The sequence below is a fragment of the Hippoglossus hippoglossus genome, chromosome 8 (genome assembly GCF_009819705.1).
Source record: "Hippoglossus hippoglossus isolate fHipHip1 chromosome 8, fHipHip1.pri, whole genome shotgun sequence".
In the NCBI taxonomy this organism is placed as follows: Eukaryota; Metazoa; Chordata; class Actinopteri; order Pleuronectiformes; family Pleuronectidae; genus Hippoglossus; species Hippoglossus hippoglossus.
This window is the reverse complement of record NC_047158.1, coordinates 18,895,371-18,912,472: the sequence shown is the minus strand read 5'-3', so window position 1 is coordinate 18,912,472 and position 17,102 is coordinate 18,895,371. Positions and strand designations below refer to the sequence as shown.

The 17,102-nt window shown below is 42.4% G+C and overlaps 1 protein-coding gene across 1 annotated transcript in view; it reads right to left on the bottom strand.

Moving 5' to 3' along the window:
- Positions 1-3,451: 3,451 nt before the first annotated feature.
- Positions 3,452-17,102, bottom strand: part of arhgdig (Rho GDP dissociation inhibitor (GDI) gamma) — a 15,675-nt gene continuing 2,024 nt past the window's right edge. Inside the window, exons 2-6 of the mRNA XM_034592888.1 lie at positions 10,761-10,934; positions 10,186-10,269; positions 5,038-5,114; positions 4,065-4,128; positions 3,452-3,774 (exon numbers count right to left, since the gene is read on the bottom strand). Coding sequence (XP_034448779.1) covers positions 3,575-3,774; positions 4,065-4,128; positions 5,038-5,114; positions 10,186-10,269; positions 10,761-10,934 — 599 coding nt within the window. The 3' untranslated portion in view covers positions 3,452-3,574. The remainder of the gene's footprint in view (positions 3,775-4,064; positions 4,129-5,037; positions 5,115-10,185; positions 10,270-10,760; positions 10,935-17,102) is intronic.

Sequence of the window (17,102 nt, the reverse complement as noted above, 5' to 3'; positions counted from 1 at the left end):
TGATCTGCAACATGTTGACATGACTATGATTAGAATATTCAACTAATGTAAACATCATAATACAAATAATGTCAGACAAAGGTCAATATCTTGTTGTCAATAATAACCCTGGCAGAGGAGATAATAAGCATTAGTATTTCTATGTTTCCTTTACATGTCTCGGCAAAGGATTTAGAACTTAACTTACATGTACATTTCTTTATTGTAACATTTGATTTAATCCACATGTAGAATGGATTTTAACATGTTGCCGTGTTCACATTTTAACATCATGTCAATAATGTAAGAAAGCAGACAATAAAAAGACAGATTTCTCTAAGTTTTTTCTGTCCTGTGAGTTCCTCTTATCTTAATCCTCTTTGTCCTTTGAGGGGCATGAGGCATCGACGATCTGCCTCCATCTACAGGCCTGTCCTGGGCTACGTGTCGGGCCTCTCCCCATGTCAGACCCGTCTCTCTGAGCTCGGCCGTCACAGTTTGCCACCATATTGTTTTGGTCCTACCTTTTTTGCGGGTTTGGTGTCCATCTTGGAGCGATGTTTGGTTTGATGGCTGATCTCTAGCACCACACTCTGGCTCTTAGTCGTCATGCAAAGTTCTTCATTTGAGAGGAGATGTCTCATATGAGGCAGGAGCTGGATCTTCTTCATGTCACGTTTCACTACGTGCCCGTGTTCTGTGTGAGTTACAGGCTGGACATTCACAGGTTTACTTTAGTTGTCATGGCGATTATTGGAACAAAGACATTTCCAGAGGACAAATACTTCAAAGGAGACACGTCACTGGTTGTTTGAATTGCCTTTATTAAAAGATACAGGATGCTCGATTTGACACCAATATTTGACGATGCAGCACTTGACTGTTGCAGCCTGGGGGGTGGGGGGGGGAGGAGACACAGACTGCTGCTGCTATCTGTGCCTTTAAAATGTCCCATGTAAATACTGATCTGCAGTATCTGGCAACAAGTGAGCTCTGGATATTGCATCAGCATCTTTTTTTTTCTTTTTAAACCACATTAAAGTTTTTACAGTTAAGTTGTTAAAAAAAAAAGGAAGAGAGAGAATCCGGTTACACCATGCAACACCCAACAAGCCAACATTTACAGTTAGTTTTAGATCACAACAGTTTCAAATGGTAGTTCAATGATCAATATGTTCAGCAACGATGATAATATCATATCCAAAGACTTGACACAATAATGATATTTCTTTTATTTTTTAAGGGGGAATCAGTTTGTCCTTTCTCTGACACTACGTCACTGTTCTCCAGCTACCATCTTAAAGTGTTTCCTTCAAATGTATATTTTTATTCACATCTTGTGTCCTCGGAACAGGAGAGCGGTTCAGAAAGGGCGAAGTTTGTTTATTTTCACTGTGTGAATAGTATCAAATACTCAAGGACATACATGCATCTCTTTCTACAATATACACAGTTCAGGTTCCGTCTTTCATTGGTCTGCTCTTTCAAAAAGCTCCACAAAGCAAACTGCTGCTTTAAAAGCAAACAAAACTCCTAAAAAAGTTTGATAAAATAATCTAAGTGAAGTGAGTTCATTTTTCTTTTCATACCAGTGAATGAATGGTTTGGAAAGTCATGTTCTGATCGTTTAGTGGGTCATTTTATCAAAGGACTCTAAAATATTCCTTTATATGTCGTATCAAAACTGAAGTTGAGGATTTATACCGATGTAAAATACATGACTGCAATAAAAAGTGAGAATCAGGAGGGAGGACCCAATATTAAAATAAGATAGAAGATGGTTGAACCTCGTCCCTTAATCGATCAACAGACAGATCAATAAAAACCCTATCGCATGTAATTAAAAACATGTAGAAACTAAATAAATACATAAGAAAACACATAAAGTAAAATTTCTGGTGACATTTTGATTCCTTATATTCTAATGTTTTCAACTCATATGACAAATCTGAGACAACTGCCATTCTTACGTTTTGGAACTCCAACTACTTATTTTCTTCATATTTTAAGTGGACTTATTAAAATGTATTTGTAGTGGATATTGGAGGTTTTGATATCCTGGATCTAGAAATTAGCGTATCCCGCCCGACTGACTCCAAGAAAGAACGTAACGCGACCTTAAATTTACAGTGACATACTGCGTCTCTGACTAAGATCAGGTTTTTCCACAGCCTCAAGACAACAACGGTCCTGACCTCACCTCATACATTTGCTATAGAGACAACGTGGGCGCTGAACACGCAAACAACAACTGCATTGGTTTGAAACTTTAGTGACACTTGCGTCACGCTTGGGTGCAAGATATGGGGCCCTTCACCTGAAACAAGTCTTTCCAGGACTTATTGGGATAGTTCACTGAAAAATTCATTCATTATCTACTCACCACTGTGCCGATGGAGGAGTGGGTGAAGAGTTTGAGTCCACAAAACACTTTAGAAGTCTCAGGGGTAAACAGTGTTTAGCCCAGGCGACCTCGTCTTCAGACGTATTAAAACAACAGAAGAAACACAACATGCCTCCATACTGCTCGTGTGGTGTCATCCAAGTGTCCGCAAGCCCCGACATTCATATTCGACTTGAAACGAGGTCATTTACACCAAGTTTTGTCTGCTTTTGTCTGCTAGCTTAGCCACTTCCGGTAGTGGACTTAAAACACGGTGGAAATGACCTTGTTTCGAATCGTATATATGAATGTCTGGGTTTGCGGACACTTGGATGACACCACACAAGCAGTATGGAGGCATGTTGTGTATTTTCTGTTGTTTTATTATGTCTGAAGACGAGTTCGCCTGGGCTAAACACTGTTTACCCCTGAAACTCCTAAAGTGTGTTGTGGACTCTTCACCCACTCCTCCGTCGACATAGTGGTGTGTAGATAATGAGTGAATTTTCATTTTTCGGTGAACTATCCCTTAAATCATATGTATATTGTTCTTCCCTTTGTGCCTGAACTGATTTCCTTTAATCACCTGCTGCTGTATGAACATATGGAAACATGCAGGGGCGTTTAAAGGGACCTGAGGGGACCCTACATAAAACCAAAATGGACCCTCTCGCTAAGAAACACATGATACATGATACAGTTTTCGTCTCCATCCAAACCTCTAAAATTACGAAGCTTTTGGCAGAAAGATAGAGGCAAGGGGCCTCGTGGGGGGGGGGGGGGGGGGGGGTTCTGACCACGGGGTTGTCGCAGTCTACTGTACATACCCATTATAGTATTTAAGGGGGTTCTTGGGGTCCCCCTCTCAGCTCGGGCCCCTGGAAATATAACAGTATGAGGAGGAAGGAGACTGAAAGTTAAACTGAAGGAAGACTCCTTCATGTGGATAACTTTAAAATGCAGTTACAACCCGGAGTTAATAGAGAAAGGAAGGATTCTCTCCTTTAAACGTCCCAGTTGCTCACAGGTTTCATGGGACCTGCATCAAACAGACAGGGGAGAAAAAGTAGAAGAGGAGAACAGGGAGGAAGAGGAGGAGGCAGAGGTAGAGCCTCCAGTTTTGGGCGGTGTAAAGAAAAGAGGGAGGTGAAGAGTAGGAGTTAGAGGAGGGAAGAGAGCAGCATCATCCTCCTCTCTCTCTCTCTCTCCCCTCTATTCGTTCCAGTCCTTTAGGATGTCGAGGTTCCACTCCCAGGACAAGAAGACGTTCTTGTCGTCGTCGATGAAGTAGGACTTGATCTGATAGTGGCCACGTGACATCAGGCCTTTGGGTGCTTCGTCAGCCGGGGTGAGATACTCGTACTCCCCTGGCTTCGGGCCGTAACTTCCCACCATGTACGACACCTTGTCCACTGCAGGAAGATACAAAAGTGTAATTCTTAGAGGTCTGTTGAATATAGGCCCAAATTTCATAAAATGACTTCAGCTTCACTCACACTTTCTTGTTAAAGTCATATTCTTACTTGAAAAATAGGACACAGACAAATATAAACTCATACTCACATGTTTTTAGGTATAAATGGGGACATCTAAGTTTATTAAACACACAATATAACTATGTACAATGATTGATGTTCATTTGTCTCCTTGTCAGTGTTGGGGTCATTTTCTATTTGGTCTTATTTCATCTTTATGAATTTACCTTTTACTCCTTTTCTGGACGTCACATGATGGTACCTCAAGCCAGCAACAATTTCTCGGTTCACCTGGAAACAGACACACAGTTTCATTAAATCTTTGCTAAGATCTCACGCATTACAGGCAATTTAAAGTCTCCGGTTCACCTGAATACATGAGCTCAGAAGGGTTTGTGTGTTTGTCAGTGGGAGGAAAGTGGAACATGAAGGGTAAACACACTCCATGTAGCAGCATCAACCCTATTAGACATTCAATAACTGCAGGTAGCAATGTATCTATCTAACTGTTATTAAATTACTTTTTAATTATAAATAGCACAATTGTCTACAAAACACAATGGTTATACAGTGAAGGCGTTTGTCCAGCAGGAGTCCTCAGAGCACAGCAGAGTCGCTCTCTCAACTGTTTGTTTATTCTCAGCACGTCTAACATCAACCATCGGAACCAGGACAAGTGAAAATGACCGGCTGGTGGGGCTACAGGAAAAGTCAGGGGATAACCAGAGTTCCTCCTCTGGGCACAATGAATGTATGTACAAAATTAAAATGGAAATCCAGATGATAGTTGTTGAGCCTGTTGATGGTGCTAAAGTCAGTCGGCTTCATCCTCTGGAAACAGTTTTAATTTCAGTTCATGTCATTCACTGTTGTCAACGGAGCCAAATGTTTGCTATACATAAAATTAAAAGTAACGAATTTATAATTTTAGAGATGATAATCCATCGTCAAACATGAGAAACTAACTTACTGACATCAGATGACTTACTGCTTGTCGAGCCTTAACCTTTACTGGCACTCTACAATGGAACAGCACTGAAAAGGCTCATTAAATATGATAATGTTCCTGTTTGATATTGTGGTTCGATTGAACAGGACACAGAGGCTTACTCAGCATGGTCTCTCTTTGTTTATACACATCCTTCTATGTTTTAATGCACATGCTTTATTTAGCTCTGTGACCTCACCCATCCATCGTACCTTAAAGTGAATCTTTAGTCTGTATCTCGCTCCTTCCTGCACTGAGAAGTTCTTCTCCTTCAGAGAGTTCAGGTCTCCTGCGAACACACGAGAACAAAACAACAGTGAAGCATCACACATGGACAACATGGCCCTAATGACATCATCTTTTACATTACCACTGCAGACACGTGCTGGAAAATGACTCATGATACGACTCTGCAAATATATTGTAATACGGTAGGAGAACCAATAAAACCAGAGATTGCTTCTGGAGGAATTGGTGAATATTCATCTTCAAATATTGCAGGTTTTTGAAAAGGTTAGTTTCTATTTATATTTGACATTTTCAGCAGTTTGTTGTTATTTTTCTTCTTTTTCCTTCTTCCTTCCCATTTTTCTTATCTTGAGTCCGAGTGAACGTTTGTTTCAGATGTAATGAAACTCCCCAGGTGTCCCTGACATGTTGCATTCACAACAATATGAGATCATAGTGACCTTTGACAGCTGAAATCTATTCAGTTCATCTTTGAGAACAAATGACAACTGGTCAAAATTCTACGTTAAAATTAAAGGGAGGACTTGAGATATTATGTTTAAGAGGCCCAAACAAATCTTTTGTGAGGCCACCGTGACTTTGACCATTGACCACCCGATTGTAATCAGTAACGCCGTGAGTCCAAGTGAATGTTCACACCAAAATTGAAAGGATTTCCTGGAGGTGTTCCTAAGATATCATGTTCACAAGGTAAGAAAATATAGTTTGAGAGGTCACAGTGACAATGATCTGTGACCTTTGACCACTAAATTCCAAACAGTTGATCTGTGAGTCCAAGTGAAGGATTGTACCAAATTTGAAGAAATTCCCTGTAAGCATTCTTGAGATATCGTGTTCACAACACTGGGATGGACGGATATTCCGTACAAATACAGAATATGGCATGAAAGTCAACTCAGTTAAATTTAATGCAGTAGCAAATGTACTGCCAAACAAGAAATATCCTTGAACCTGGGGATTTGAAGCATTTCCCTCTCCGCTCTACAAGATGAACAGTCACTTGAAGGTCTGATGCTTTCTGTACAACTCTGTCATAATACTGGTGATTTAGTGTTACTGCTAAAACCAAAACACCGTCTTTGCACAGTAACACTGCTGCTGCCGTGCTGTGGGGTTGAATGGGTTCATACTGAGGGGAAGAAGCATCCCGAGCCATTGTAAAAAAAATAAATAAATAAAAAACCCACACACAGCAATCAGAAATGCATCCACCACCTAATCACTTTATATCTCAATTTAAACTCAACCATCCGTCCTGAGTGCTTCCTAATGGACATGGAGAGAGAGGACGGACGAGATGAGGGCGAGATAGAGGGGTGAATGCATACAGACATCAGTGGAGGGAGTGAGGACGGAGACAGGAAGAGAAAGGAAGTGACCTACAGATAAGATTCACACACACACACTGAGTGCAGACAGTGCAGAACTCAGTTTGGTGTCACAGGTTTGATTCCCACTGGTGTAACCTATATTAAAAAGAAACATATATATACTGTATATGCATTTTTTGTGGCACATTCAGACATTAAAGGCCTCCAACAAAGCGTATAGGCTCCGTCACTTCTACTGTATACAACTCTCCTAATGTTTCACCCTTACTGAAAATAAAATATATTTCCCCTGTGATTTGACGTATATGTAACGGACTTAATAAAGCTCCTCAACAGTTGACTTTTGGAGATGTATTTTTACTGCTCTGTATCTTTGTCTTATTTCTGTCAATCCATCCGCCTCCGCAGATCCTCACCTCTCCCCCCCTCTGATTCCTCTCCCCCTCCTCCTCCTCTTCTCTCTCTCTCTAGAGAGGAAAAGATGCCGACCTCCTCCTGGGAGCGTCTGACTGAGAAAAATAGGTCAGTGTGGAGAGCTGTCTACCTGTTCTCTTCTCTCACACACACAGTCATGTGTCCTTTTACTTACATTGATTTCCTAACTTACTCTATCCTTAACCGTAGTTACTACACTAACTAACCATAACCTTAACCTAAGCCTAACCTTAACGTAAAACTCAACTTAAATCATGTCTTCACCTGAAAATGTATCATTTACATTACGTGGGACTTGGTTTTTGTCACCACAAGGAAGACAAGTCCCCATTATGTGACTGTGTAAACGGGTTTCAGGTCCCCTTAAGCCAACATCCTATTATTCTGAATGAACGTCCCTACTTTCCATTCCTCCTTTTATTACACAATATTTTACAAGTGCAACACCCTTACAGAGGCTGTGTGTTACTGACATGATCCTCGACACAACACAGAATGGTGACAGGTAGATGAGTGACTGACATGGAGAGGCTGCTCGTTGTGAGCGAGTAAATGTGCAGCACTATATGTAGCCTGCTCAGCAAAACAACCCAGGGTGCATGAAAGTTTAACAAAGCCGGCGTGCTTGCATTTAGGGCAGCGGAGCACCGAGAAGTCACAGGCAAGGATATTGCTTTGTGTAGATTGGTCAGGCAGCAGGCCACAAAATACACAATACAGTTTATAATGCACCATATATCATAGTGCAGGTAGGGTTGTGTTTAACATTATAGTGTAGACATATTGTTGTGTAGTGCGTCATTAACTGAGACATGTATGAGTTCGGATATTATGGTCATTTCAGAGCTAAAACAGGAAGTAGGTGGTAGTGGACTCCTCCGTCATAATAAAAGTTTGATTTCCCCGCATAGAAATCACAGTTTACAGCACATGTTCTGTAGTAAAATGTTACAATCCTCTTGAAATTTGATGTGTAACGTGTCCTTTAACCCAAACTAGGTCACAGCTCTTGCACGGCTGACCGACCACATCGAATTTCTATCTCTGGTCGTCTTATTGCCGTATCCACCGAGACACTGAAATATATCACAAGTTGTTTTTCTGCTGCCAGCTCAGTCTGATGAAAATCGTTTTTCATATTTCAGTGCATAAACATTCAGGCCCATTGAAATAAACAGAAGCCGCGGCGAGAGCTGGAATGACTGTCGGCTCTTGTGGAAGATTAATCTGAAAGCAAGGCAGTGGGCCTGCATTCACATGGAGTGAAAGAAGGTTGGGATGTAATGAATGATATCTAAGGCAGAAAGTAAGTGATGGATTAAGACGAGGAAAGCAAGGATCCTATACACAGACTGAATGAATCCTATTATTTCAAAGATATTTGGGTTTAGTCTCTTTCTTTAATAAGTCAGGGGGACAATTTGTAGTGAATCGTCCTCACTGAAGGATCATTATCCTGTTCGGGTATAAGTTTCACTGTCTGCGTCCCGAACAATCTCCTGCTGCCTTCTTCAAATGTGAAAGTTGAGAAAATGTTCCGGATCCAATTTTTCCAGACATTTCCCAGAGTTCATGTCCAGCTGTCCCGAGAGCCAGAGGTCTGACGAGCTGCAGACAGATCACATCAGATTCAGTACTGAGAAGTTAAGGTCGAGACTCTGACCCAAATAACATCTCAGAGGTGAAAGGTGATAGGACAACGAGCATCTCCCTTCTCTTCTTCACTTAAACTCAGAGTGTAGAGCAGCTATAGTGCAGCTTCTCTCTGTCCACACACACACACACAAACTCACACACACACACACATGCACAGCAGTAAATGCCCGTCATCAATTAGGGCACCGTGCTGCACTGGTAACAGCCTATAGTGTATAATGAGATCGCTAATGCATTCAGCCACGGACAGAAAGTCCATTTCACATGGAGCCTGGTGCCGGCTCGGCTATCTGTGTGTAACGTGATACACCAGCAGAAAAGATTATTACACTGCTGCTTACGCTGTAGATTTATGATGGGAGACGCTTTTCTCTTGCAGCACGAGCCTATTTCTCATTTTCTCTCTAATTCCACAGCATGAACAGCATAATTCAAGTCAATTATTATGCGACCTGCGTGTTCCCCCTTGTGTCTGCGTGGGTTTTTTCTGCAGGTACTTCCAGCTTCCTCCCACAGTCCACAGACACGCAGACTAGATTAATTGGAGACTCTAAATTGACCATAAGTGTGAACATGAGCATGAAGGGTCTTTATACCTCTGCGCAAGCGAGGCTAATGTTTTCGGGTTGTCCGTACGTTGGTCTGTTTGTCCCATTCCCCGTGAACGCCATATCTCGAGTCTCCATGGGGGAATTTCCTCAAATTTGGTACAAATATTAACTTGGACTCAAAGATGAACTGATTAGATTGGAGGTCTAAGGTCAAAGGTCAAGGGTTTTCAAGGAAAATCATGTGTGATTTTCCATCTGCCTCTCATTTCCTCTGTAACTAGCACCGAATCAGTGAGCTACTTTTCACAGCTCTCTGTGTTTGAGATGGAGAAAAAGGTAAAGTACAAAGTCAGCATTGCCTAGCAACCAGGTGGCCTTTCTTTTTAGTCTTTGCAGTCTGTGATTGGGAGTTTTCGAGTGTGAATGAACATACACGGTAGGTAGATGATACATTCTGTGTGCGATAGGCAGGGAAATTCTCAGACGAGGAAAAAATCAAAGCAACTTCTGAATGCAGTGTAGTCAGGAACACACACACACACAGACACACACAGATTGATTTTTTTCCTCAACTTTGTCCTCTGTGACATAATTTCTTGCAGCCCCGTGATTACAATGCACTGCGGATGCACACACACCCACACACACACACACACACACAACCCTACAGACACCTCACTCTCCTTCCCTGCCTGTCGCCTTCGCCTGCACCCGGGGGAAAATGTCAATACTGCCCACTAAGCAAACATTTAGCTGTGTCTCCTCTCTCAAGCATGGACACACCCACTGCAGTCTTTCTGCACGCCAACTGCAGCACAGTGGGGTGGGATGCCTTGCTCCAGAGCATATCAGTAACATGAGAAGGCAGAGCAGCATCGTACCACATCCACAAGTGCCCATGGTTGGAGAGGTAAAGCAAGACAGAGAAGCAACAGAATACAAGAGACCAACTTTCAATGACTACTCAGGGGTATTACTACATACATACATGAATAATACTAGCTATATCATCGCATGAGTATTGGGTATTCATGATTTGGACCATACCCATCATCCTTCATTGAGATCTTTCTTTTTAACCTGTGAAGTTTTATGAATCCTGCCTGCGACAGTGGCTGTGGGTGAATGTGCTGCGTACCTGTCAGGTCCATGGTGATGGGTCCAGGAGCCTGGTCACATAACAGGGTCATCCTGGTCACACAGACATTAGGCCCAGAGGCGTCTGGAGAGAAAGAAAAACAAATATGGTGATTACAGATTTCAGATTCACGTGTTTCTCACTGTGTTGCATGATCCTAGGATGTAGATGAGGTGGTGTTGAGTTACAGTCGTGAGGGAGTCAGAGCTATTCCACCGATATCAGCTGGCAGGACCACTGCTGGACTGGAGATGCTGAGGCAAGCAGGTGGCACCGTGTGTGTGTATGTGTGTGTGTGTGTATGTGTGTGTGTGTGTGTGTGTGTGTGTGAACTTGATAACTCAAAGGAACTACGCACCAAGTAGTTATATTGAGTAAATGGTGTTATTAAAGCTGCAGTTACATTCGGTACCAGTGTGAATCACCAGCTCTTCTGTCAATAACCACACACACTCACACACACACACACACACACACACACACACACACACACACACACACACACACACACACACACTCACACACACACACACACACACACACACACACACACACACACACACACACACACAAACCTCCTGCCAGTGGTCCCATCCCCAGCAGGGTCTGCTTGTACTTGACCAGACTCTCGTCGTCCTTGTCCAGGTCCTGGATCTCCTGCAGAGTCTTCTGAGCCGGAGGATTATAGTTGAGGTTTCTCTCGTCCTCTACCTCCTCGATGGCTAAATCCTTCTTGTCAGCCACCAGACCTTCCAGAGAGGAGGAGAAGGAGGAAAAGAGCGTCAACATGTCTCTGTTTTATAGGTGATCTCTATTATAGGTGATCTCAATTCCCATTCACGAGGGATTGAGACTCTAGGGCTGTGTTTTTAGGGGAGCAGTCATGTCGTCCATCTTTATATAAAGTCTATGGGAAGTTCCCTCTGTTGGGAACCAGTGACCATTAACTGTCAGCCACAGTGAGAGGAAAGTCATCCAACTGCATGTAAAATGACAAAAGCTGACCTCTCACAGTAAGATGTAACATGTTCAGCAAAGCACATCCGAAGTAAATATTTAGCTCCAGTCATCTGGGGTTTGGATTTCATCATGGACTTTGATTCAATATTGAGATTTATAGACATCCCATCATGTCTTCTGCAAGTTGAAAAAATTGCATCATAGCATCCAACCTCATCTGCACCTCCAGGGAGTGAAAACACGCAGACTGTGAATAGTTTTCTAGGAATCGTTTTCTGGGACATTTTCAGTGCTGATATACCTGGTATGACAGACAGGGGGTTGTACCATATGAACTAGTGTCTGATTTAAAAGATTATGGTTATGACTTATTTATAACATCCTCTCTTACATGCACACACACACACCTGCAGATGTACACATGTTCTATTGTCACTACTTTTACTACTATCTCCTGTTACTCTTGTATTTTTCCTACCACCCTTAGAATTTATGATATTTAATTTTCTTTCATTGCATTTTATTTTGTGATTTTGTGAAAAGCCTTTGGGAAAATGATAATTAATATAATTATTCATTTAAACCTGAATCCCTTTTTTCTTGTGAATTATATGAACCATCGCTGCCTGAACACCAATAACACACATACAAATACAAAACTTTATATCCTAAATACATAATAAAGTTGCAGTGATGTGTGATGTGCTATCTCATAAACTGACAAATCCGCAATGCATACCTCAAGAACTACAGGAAACACACACTCACACACACACAGACACACACACACAAACACACACACACGCTTTGTTGCAGACGTCTATTTACCGAGCAGTAACAGCCTCATGTAATAGCCTCTGGTTCTGTTTTTATTCTTCATAATGAGACAGCTCGGTGCCCATCAGCGAAGTGGTGTGTGTGTGTGTGTGTGTGTGTGTGTGTGTGTGTGTGTGTGTGTGTGTGTGTGTGTGTGTGGAGGTAATTGGATGACACAGAGAGTACACAAACACACATCCACGCTCAAATGTATACACACAAACATACCCACCGAAAGCATAAAGACGTGTCTCCACACAGACACACACACACACACACACGTACCCATGCACTCTTGTGTGTGTGTTTATCACGGCACCCCACCCAGTCAGGGCCAAACACGACTGCCTTCGCCTGTCACCATGGCAACCCTTTCAACTCCCCTCGCAGTGACATCACCTTCGCTGTGAATCTGTTTTATACGACTGGAAATACACAGCGGAGCATTTACTTTCACTTGCAGCGAGAGAGACCGATGGTACACCAGTTTTAATACATTCACACACACACGCACACACACGCACGCACACACACACACACACACACACACACACACACACACACACACACACACACACACACACACACACACACACACACACACACACACACACACACACAAATCTGTATTCAACAGGAAGTTTTCCTTCTTACTGGTTCTAATCCCTTAGTTCTAGTTTTTCTGGGCTTTTATAATATGCAGTATCTTTTTACTGCAGGGAAATTTTTCTCATTTTTGAGATACGGCCCTAACTCAACATGGTGTAATAAAGTTGGATAATCCCCACGTGTGTTCCCTCCCTTCAATATTCCTTTGATTGGAAAAAATTGTTGAGATACTCAACAACTTCTTCAATGTAATTGGATCTAGTTCCACTTTCAGTCTTTCCTTCGACCACATCACAACACTGAGACTATAATACTGCAGTACTGATTTATTTAAATACAAGTCATCAATGCAGACACTAAATATGGAGTCCCACAGGGTTTGATTGTTGGGTCTCTAGTATTCAACATGTACAGGCTCCACATCTATGAAATAAAGACTTTGTGTTTCAATCAGCATTTTACCATCTTTAACAAATGGCAAAAGTTAGAACTCTCATGTCCATGTGAGTTTTAAACTGACTCCCTCGTGCATTTCTTCATCTCAATAAGCAATGCCACACCCCTCATATCTTTCTTGCTGCCATTATGTAAGAAAGCACAATACAAACGTACTTTAATCTACGTATTATATTACCGACGAGAACTGTTCAAAACCATTTCCAGGCAAAGTAGCCTAATATCTGATTTGAACAATTACCAAATGTATCTAGTGCTGGTTTCCCTCTTTCCTTCCTACACACACACAAACATTAAACAATACAGTATGTATAACATGTATAGTATGTGACTTCATAAATGATTCAACCTGGTGTATTTACATATATCAAACTCCGTAGTACACCCCCACAGCAGTGTGCACGTGCCCACACACACACACACACACACACAGTGTTAACGTGTTCCTGAGCTGCTATTAAAACCGGATTCCTCTCTCACATCTGAGAGCGGCTCTGTGATCTCCAGACTGCTGACCTGTCACGCTAACCGCATCAATTAACATTTATTTGGTAAGGCAGGGTTCGTTCCACAGAGAGACGCTGTCTTGTACAACAGAGTATTTGAATATGGATTTTTCTTTTAAAGTTGTAGTGGCAAGCGCAGCAGAAATTTCTCCTTTGTTTTCACCGAGCTTAATTAGCGTGAACACGAGTTACAGTGACCCGGTAACAGTTAATCTGCTCTGAAGATCGATTATTTTTTATGTTGATTAGAAAAAGAAGGTAAAAATCAAAATCAAAGTTGCCATTTATGTGTGATTTTTATTATCGTGGAAGATTTTCAGCTTTTTTCACTGCTGGCAGAAACTGAATCAAGTCCGAACATGCAGGGATGAAACCTTCCATATTTGCTACCACTAAAAACAAGCTAACAGTGGCCGACAGCCAGTAGCGGAGGTCCATGTATGTGCATGTGTGTGTCTGATCTTGTGCGTGAACATATGTGTGTGTGGCACCATCTGCGATATGTATTAACTGGTGGATTTTCTTTGACGCCCATAAACCGCCTCATTACCCCAGTAGATCCTCCAACCGTCTTCCGCATCATTACACTCGGGCCTGCGGTAAAATAAATCAGCACTTTGAAATTATTTATTTACCTTTTAAAGATTTTACTACAAGGAAGAGTGAGAAGGAGCATGTGTGCAACTGGGAGAGATACACTTGTCACCTCTCAAAGAAACTCGCTGTGTTACTGAGTTAATATTTATTGTTGATGCGGATTCGGAGGCGTCTCAGGTGCCGTGCAAGTGCGAAAACCTAATAATCACATAACTTGGGATTAATTTATCTTCATTTTGCTTTTGCTCCATTAAACACAAAGTTATTTATCTTCGTTGTCTGTATATAAAAAAAACACTTCTGTCATCTGCTACGTTTTTAAAGCTGTTGCCAAATCAAACTGCTTCGAGGATCAGCAGCGTGCGGGGATGCATGTTCCACAAGACGCAGACTCGACGCTCATCCGCTGACATTTACAGCTAAACCCACACGTTAAGTGAAAATCAACACGGCCGTCTGCTTGGCAGGGGAGCTGTGGCTTCAGGGGAGGAAGGAGAAGGGGGGGGTACGGCGAGGACGGCTCACATGAGACCTCAAACAATCACACAAACACACACACACACACACACACACACACACACCCCCGAACAGTTGCTTCTCCTTGTTTTTTGTTGACACACCTTTCACTAATGTCTATATGCGATTTAATCAATTGTTGCCGAATCAGATGAGAAAATTTAAACCACATCTCGGGACAAATATGAAGAACAAATATATACAAACATCAATTTGCTTTTTAAATATTTGGAGTTATGTATCACAGGTAACTTCCTGTCGTCTCTGCTGGTTACCTGGCAACTGCAAATGGTCCCACGAATTGAGGTTTTCACACAAGCAGATATAACTTGTTGCTGCTTGGTTGATACGGTCTAACAGCACCTAGTCAGCGGTTTCCACCAGTTTTCCTTTACTGTGATGAGCAGTACAGCTTTATATTTAACTGGGTTTAGATATTCTCGTCGTGTCCTCTGGCAAAATCAAGGAAATGAGCGTATTTAACAAACTATTCGTTAAAACGTCATCTTCCTCGTAATCACTTCCTGTCTGCCTCCTCGTTCCTTAACCCACATACTGTTCACCCTGTCAGGAAATCACTCTCTCGCTGTGTGTGTGTGTGTGTGTGTGTGTGTGTGTGTGTGTGTGTGTGTGTGTGTGTGTGTGTGTGTGTGTGTGATCCAAGCCAGGATTTGCTGTACTTTTTATAGTCCTCTGAGGCCTGCTGTCACTGCTGGGTTCTTTAATCCTATAACAAGACCTCTGGGATACTGAAACACACACACACACACACACACACACACACACACACACACACACACACACACACACACACAGGGTTGCAAAGCTATCCTTATTAGGACTTTGCATTCATTGTGGACAGCCTAACCACTTACTTACCCCTTTAACCTTAACCAGGACCTCGGAAATTAGGTTTTGCCTCATTAGGACTGGGATTTGGTCCCATGAGGTCTACTGGTCCACACAAGGTCAGTTTTTAGAGCTTGTATAATAAAGGGAAAAGCAGTAAAGGAGGAATGGTGGTGTCACAGTCCCCTTTTGTGCCACAACATGACCAGAATCAATCTGAGACTCACAACAACAAGAACAAACAAGTTGTTTCCTTTTTGATGAAATGTCTGGATGACGAAGCAGTGATGCCAGCGCCCGAGTCCGGTGATATCACCTCGTGCTCATCACTGACTCTGCAGCTTCTGTTTATATTTAGCGGATTGGTCATCTGCAGACCTGATACACGAAACATCCGATATGCTCTGACCGGTATCGTTACAGTCGTCAATACTGTTCGTTCGTCAGACGATAGCTGATGGACTCCGAGGTTGAACTCTGCTGTTTGATCTGGCTTTTCTCTGATTTGTACTTGTATTTTATTTTGTGAAGCACCTTGTAAAAGAGGCTCTATACAAATAAAGTTTATTATTATTACTTTTGAAACCTTTTCAATGGTTTATCACAAAGTAAAACCACACGTTAACAGGAAAAATATGGAAATTCAAAGTGTCAGAGTTGGAATTACAACTTGTAGCTGTTGTTATATTGTTTTACCTTTGCACAGCCTTGGTTTCAGACTATTACATTTTAAAAACTCTGTACTACTAAAGAGCAACTTAACATCTCCATAGACGTCCATACAAAATAATTCAGAATCCTCACATCACCACGCTGCTGCCTCGAAGGTGACTTTGCCCGAAAGCTCAGGGCCAAAGTGTCCCGGGGTACAAACATTATAGATTTTCCACAGACGTTGGGGCACTAATAGCATTAATGCTAACTAATGAGAGCGAATCAGCCTCAATAACAAAGGGTTATTGTGCATGTAAATGAGTGTATCAGTGTGTGGTGGTTAGTGGTAAGTCTGCACACACACACACACACACACATACACACACACAGCCTGGATGAGACAGCAGATTGTCTAATTGACTGACTTGATTGGTCTCGTATTTGTCGGCTCAACCTCACTTGTCGTCACTCGGGACGGAAAGAGAGGAGGAGGAGGGGGGGGGGGGGGTGATGTGACAAACTGACATATCGAGGGTCGCATTATTTAATCCGACAGTGGGAGCAGGGACAGAGGGAGGTTGAGATAAAAGTGAGGAGAAGAGGAGGAGGAGTTAGAGGAGACTGAGGGGCCGTCGATTGGAAACGGAGGAATGGGGGAGAAGGTAGAAGGGAGAGATGGATGAGGACAAAAACAGGTGAAATGAGGATAGAGAGAGAAAGGAGGAGGAAGGAAAAAGAGCGAGATTTCAATTAGCCTATTTCAACGCTGGCTGCTCGCCGCCTGCGCTGGTGTTTGCTGATTGACAGCTCATGAGGAGTGTTCTGCCACATGGGCCTCACCCTCCGAGCCTAGCACACACACACACACACAGACACACAGACACACACACACACATGCACTCTCTTTGTTGTCGATCACAACATTTCCCTTTGTTTCCTTTTTATTTAACCCCT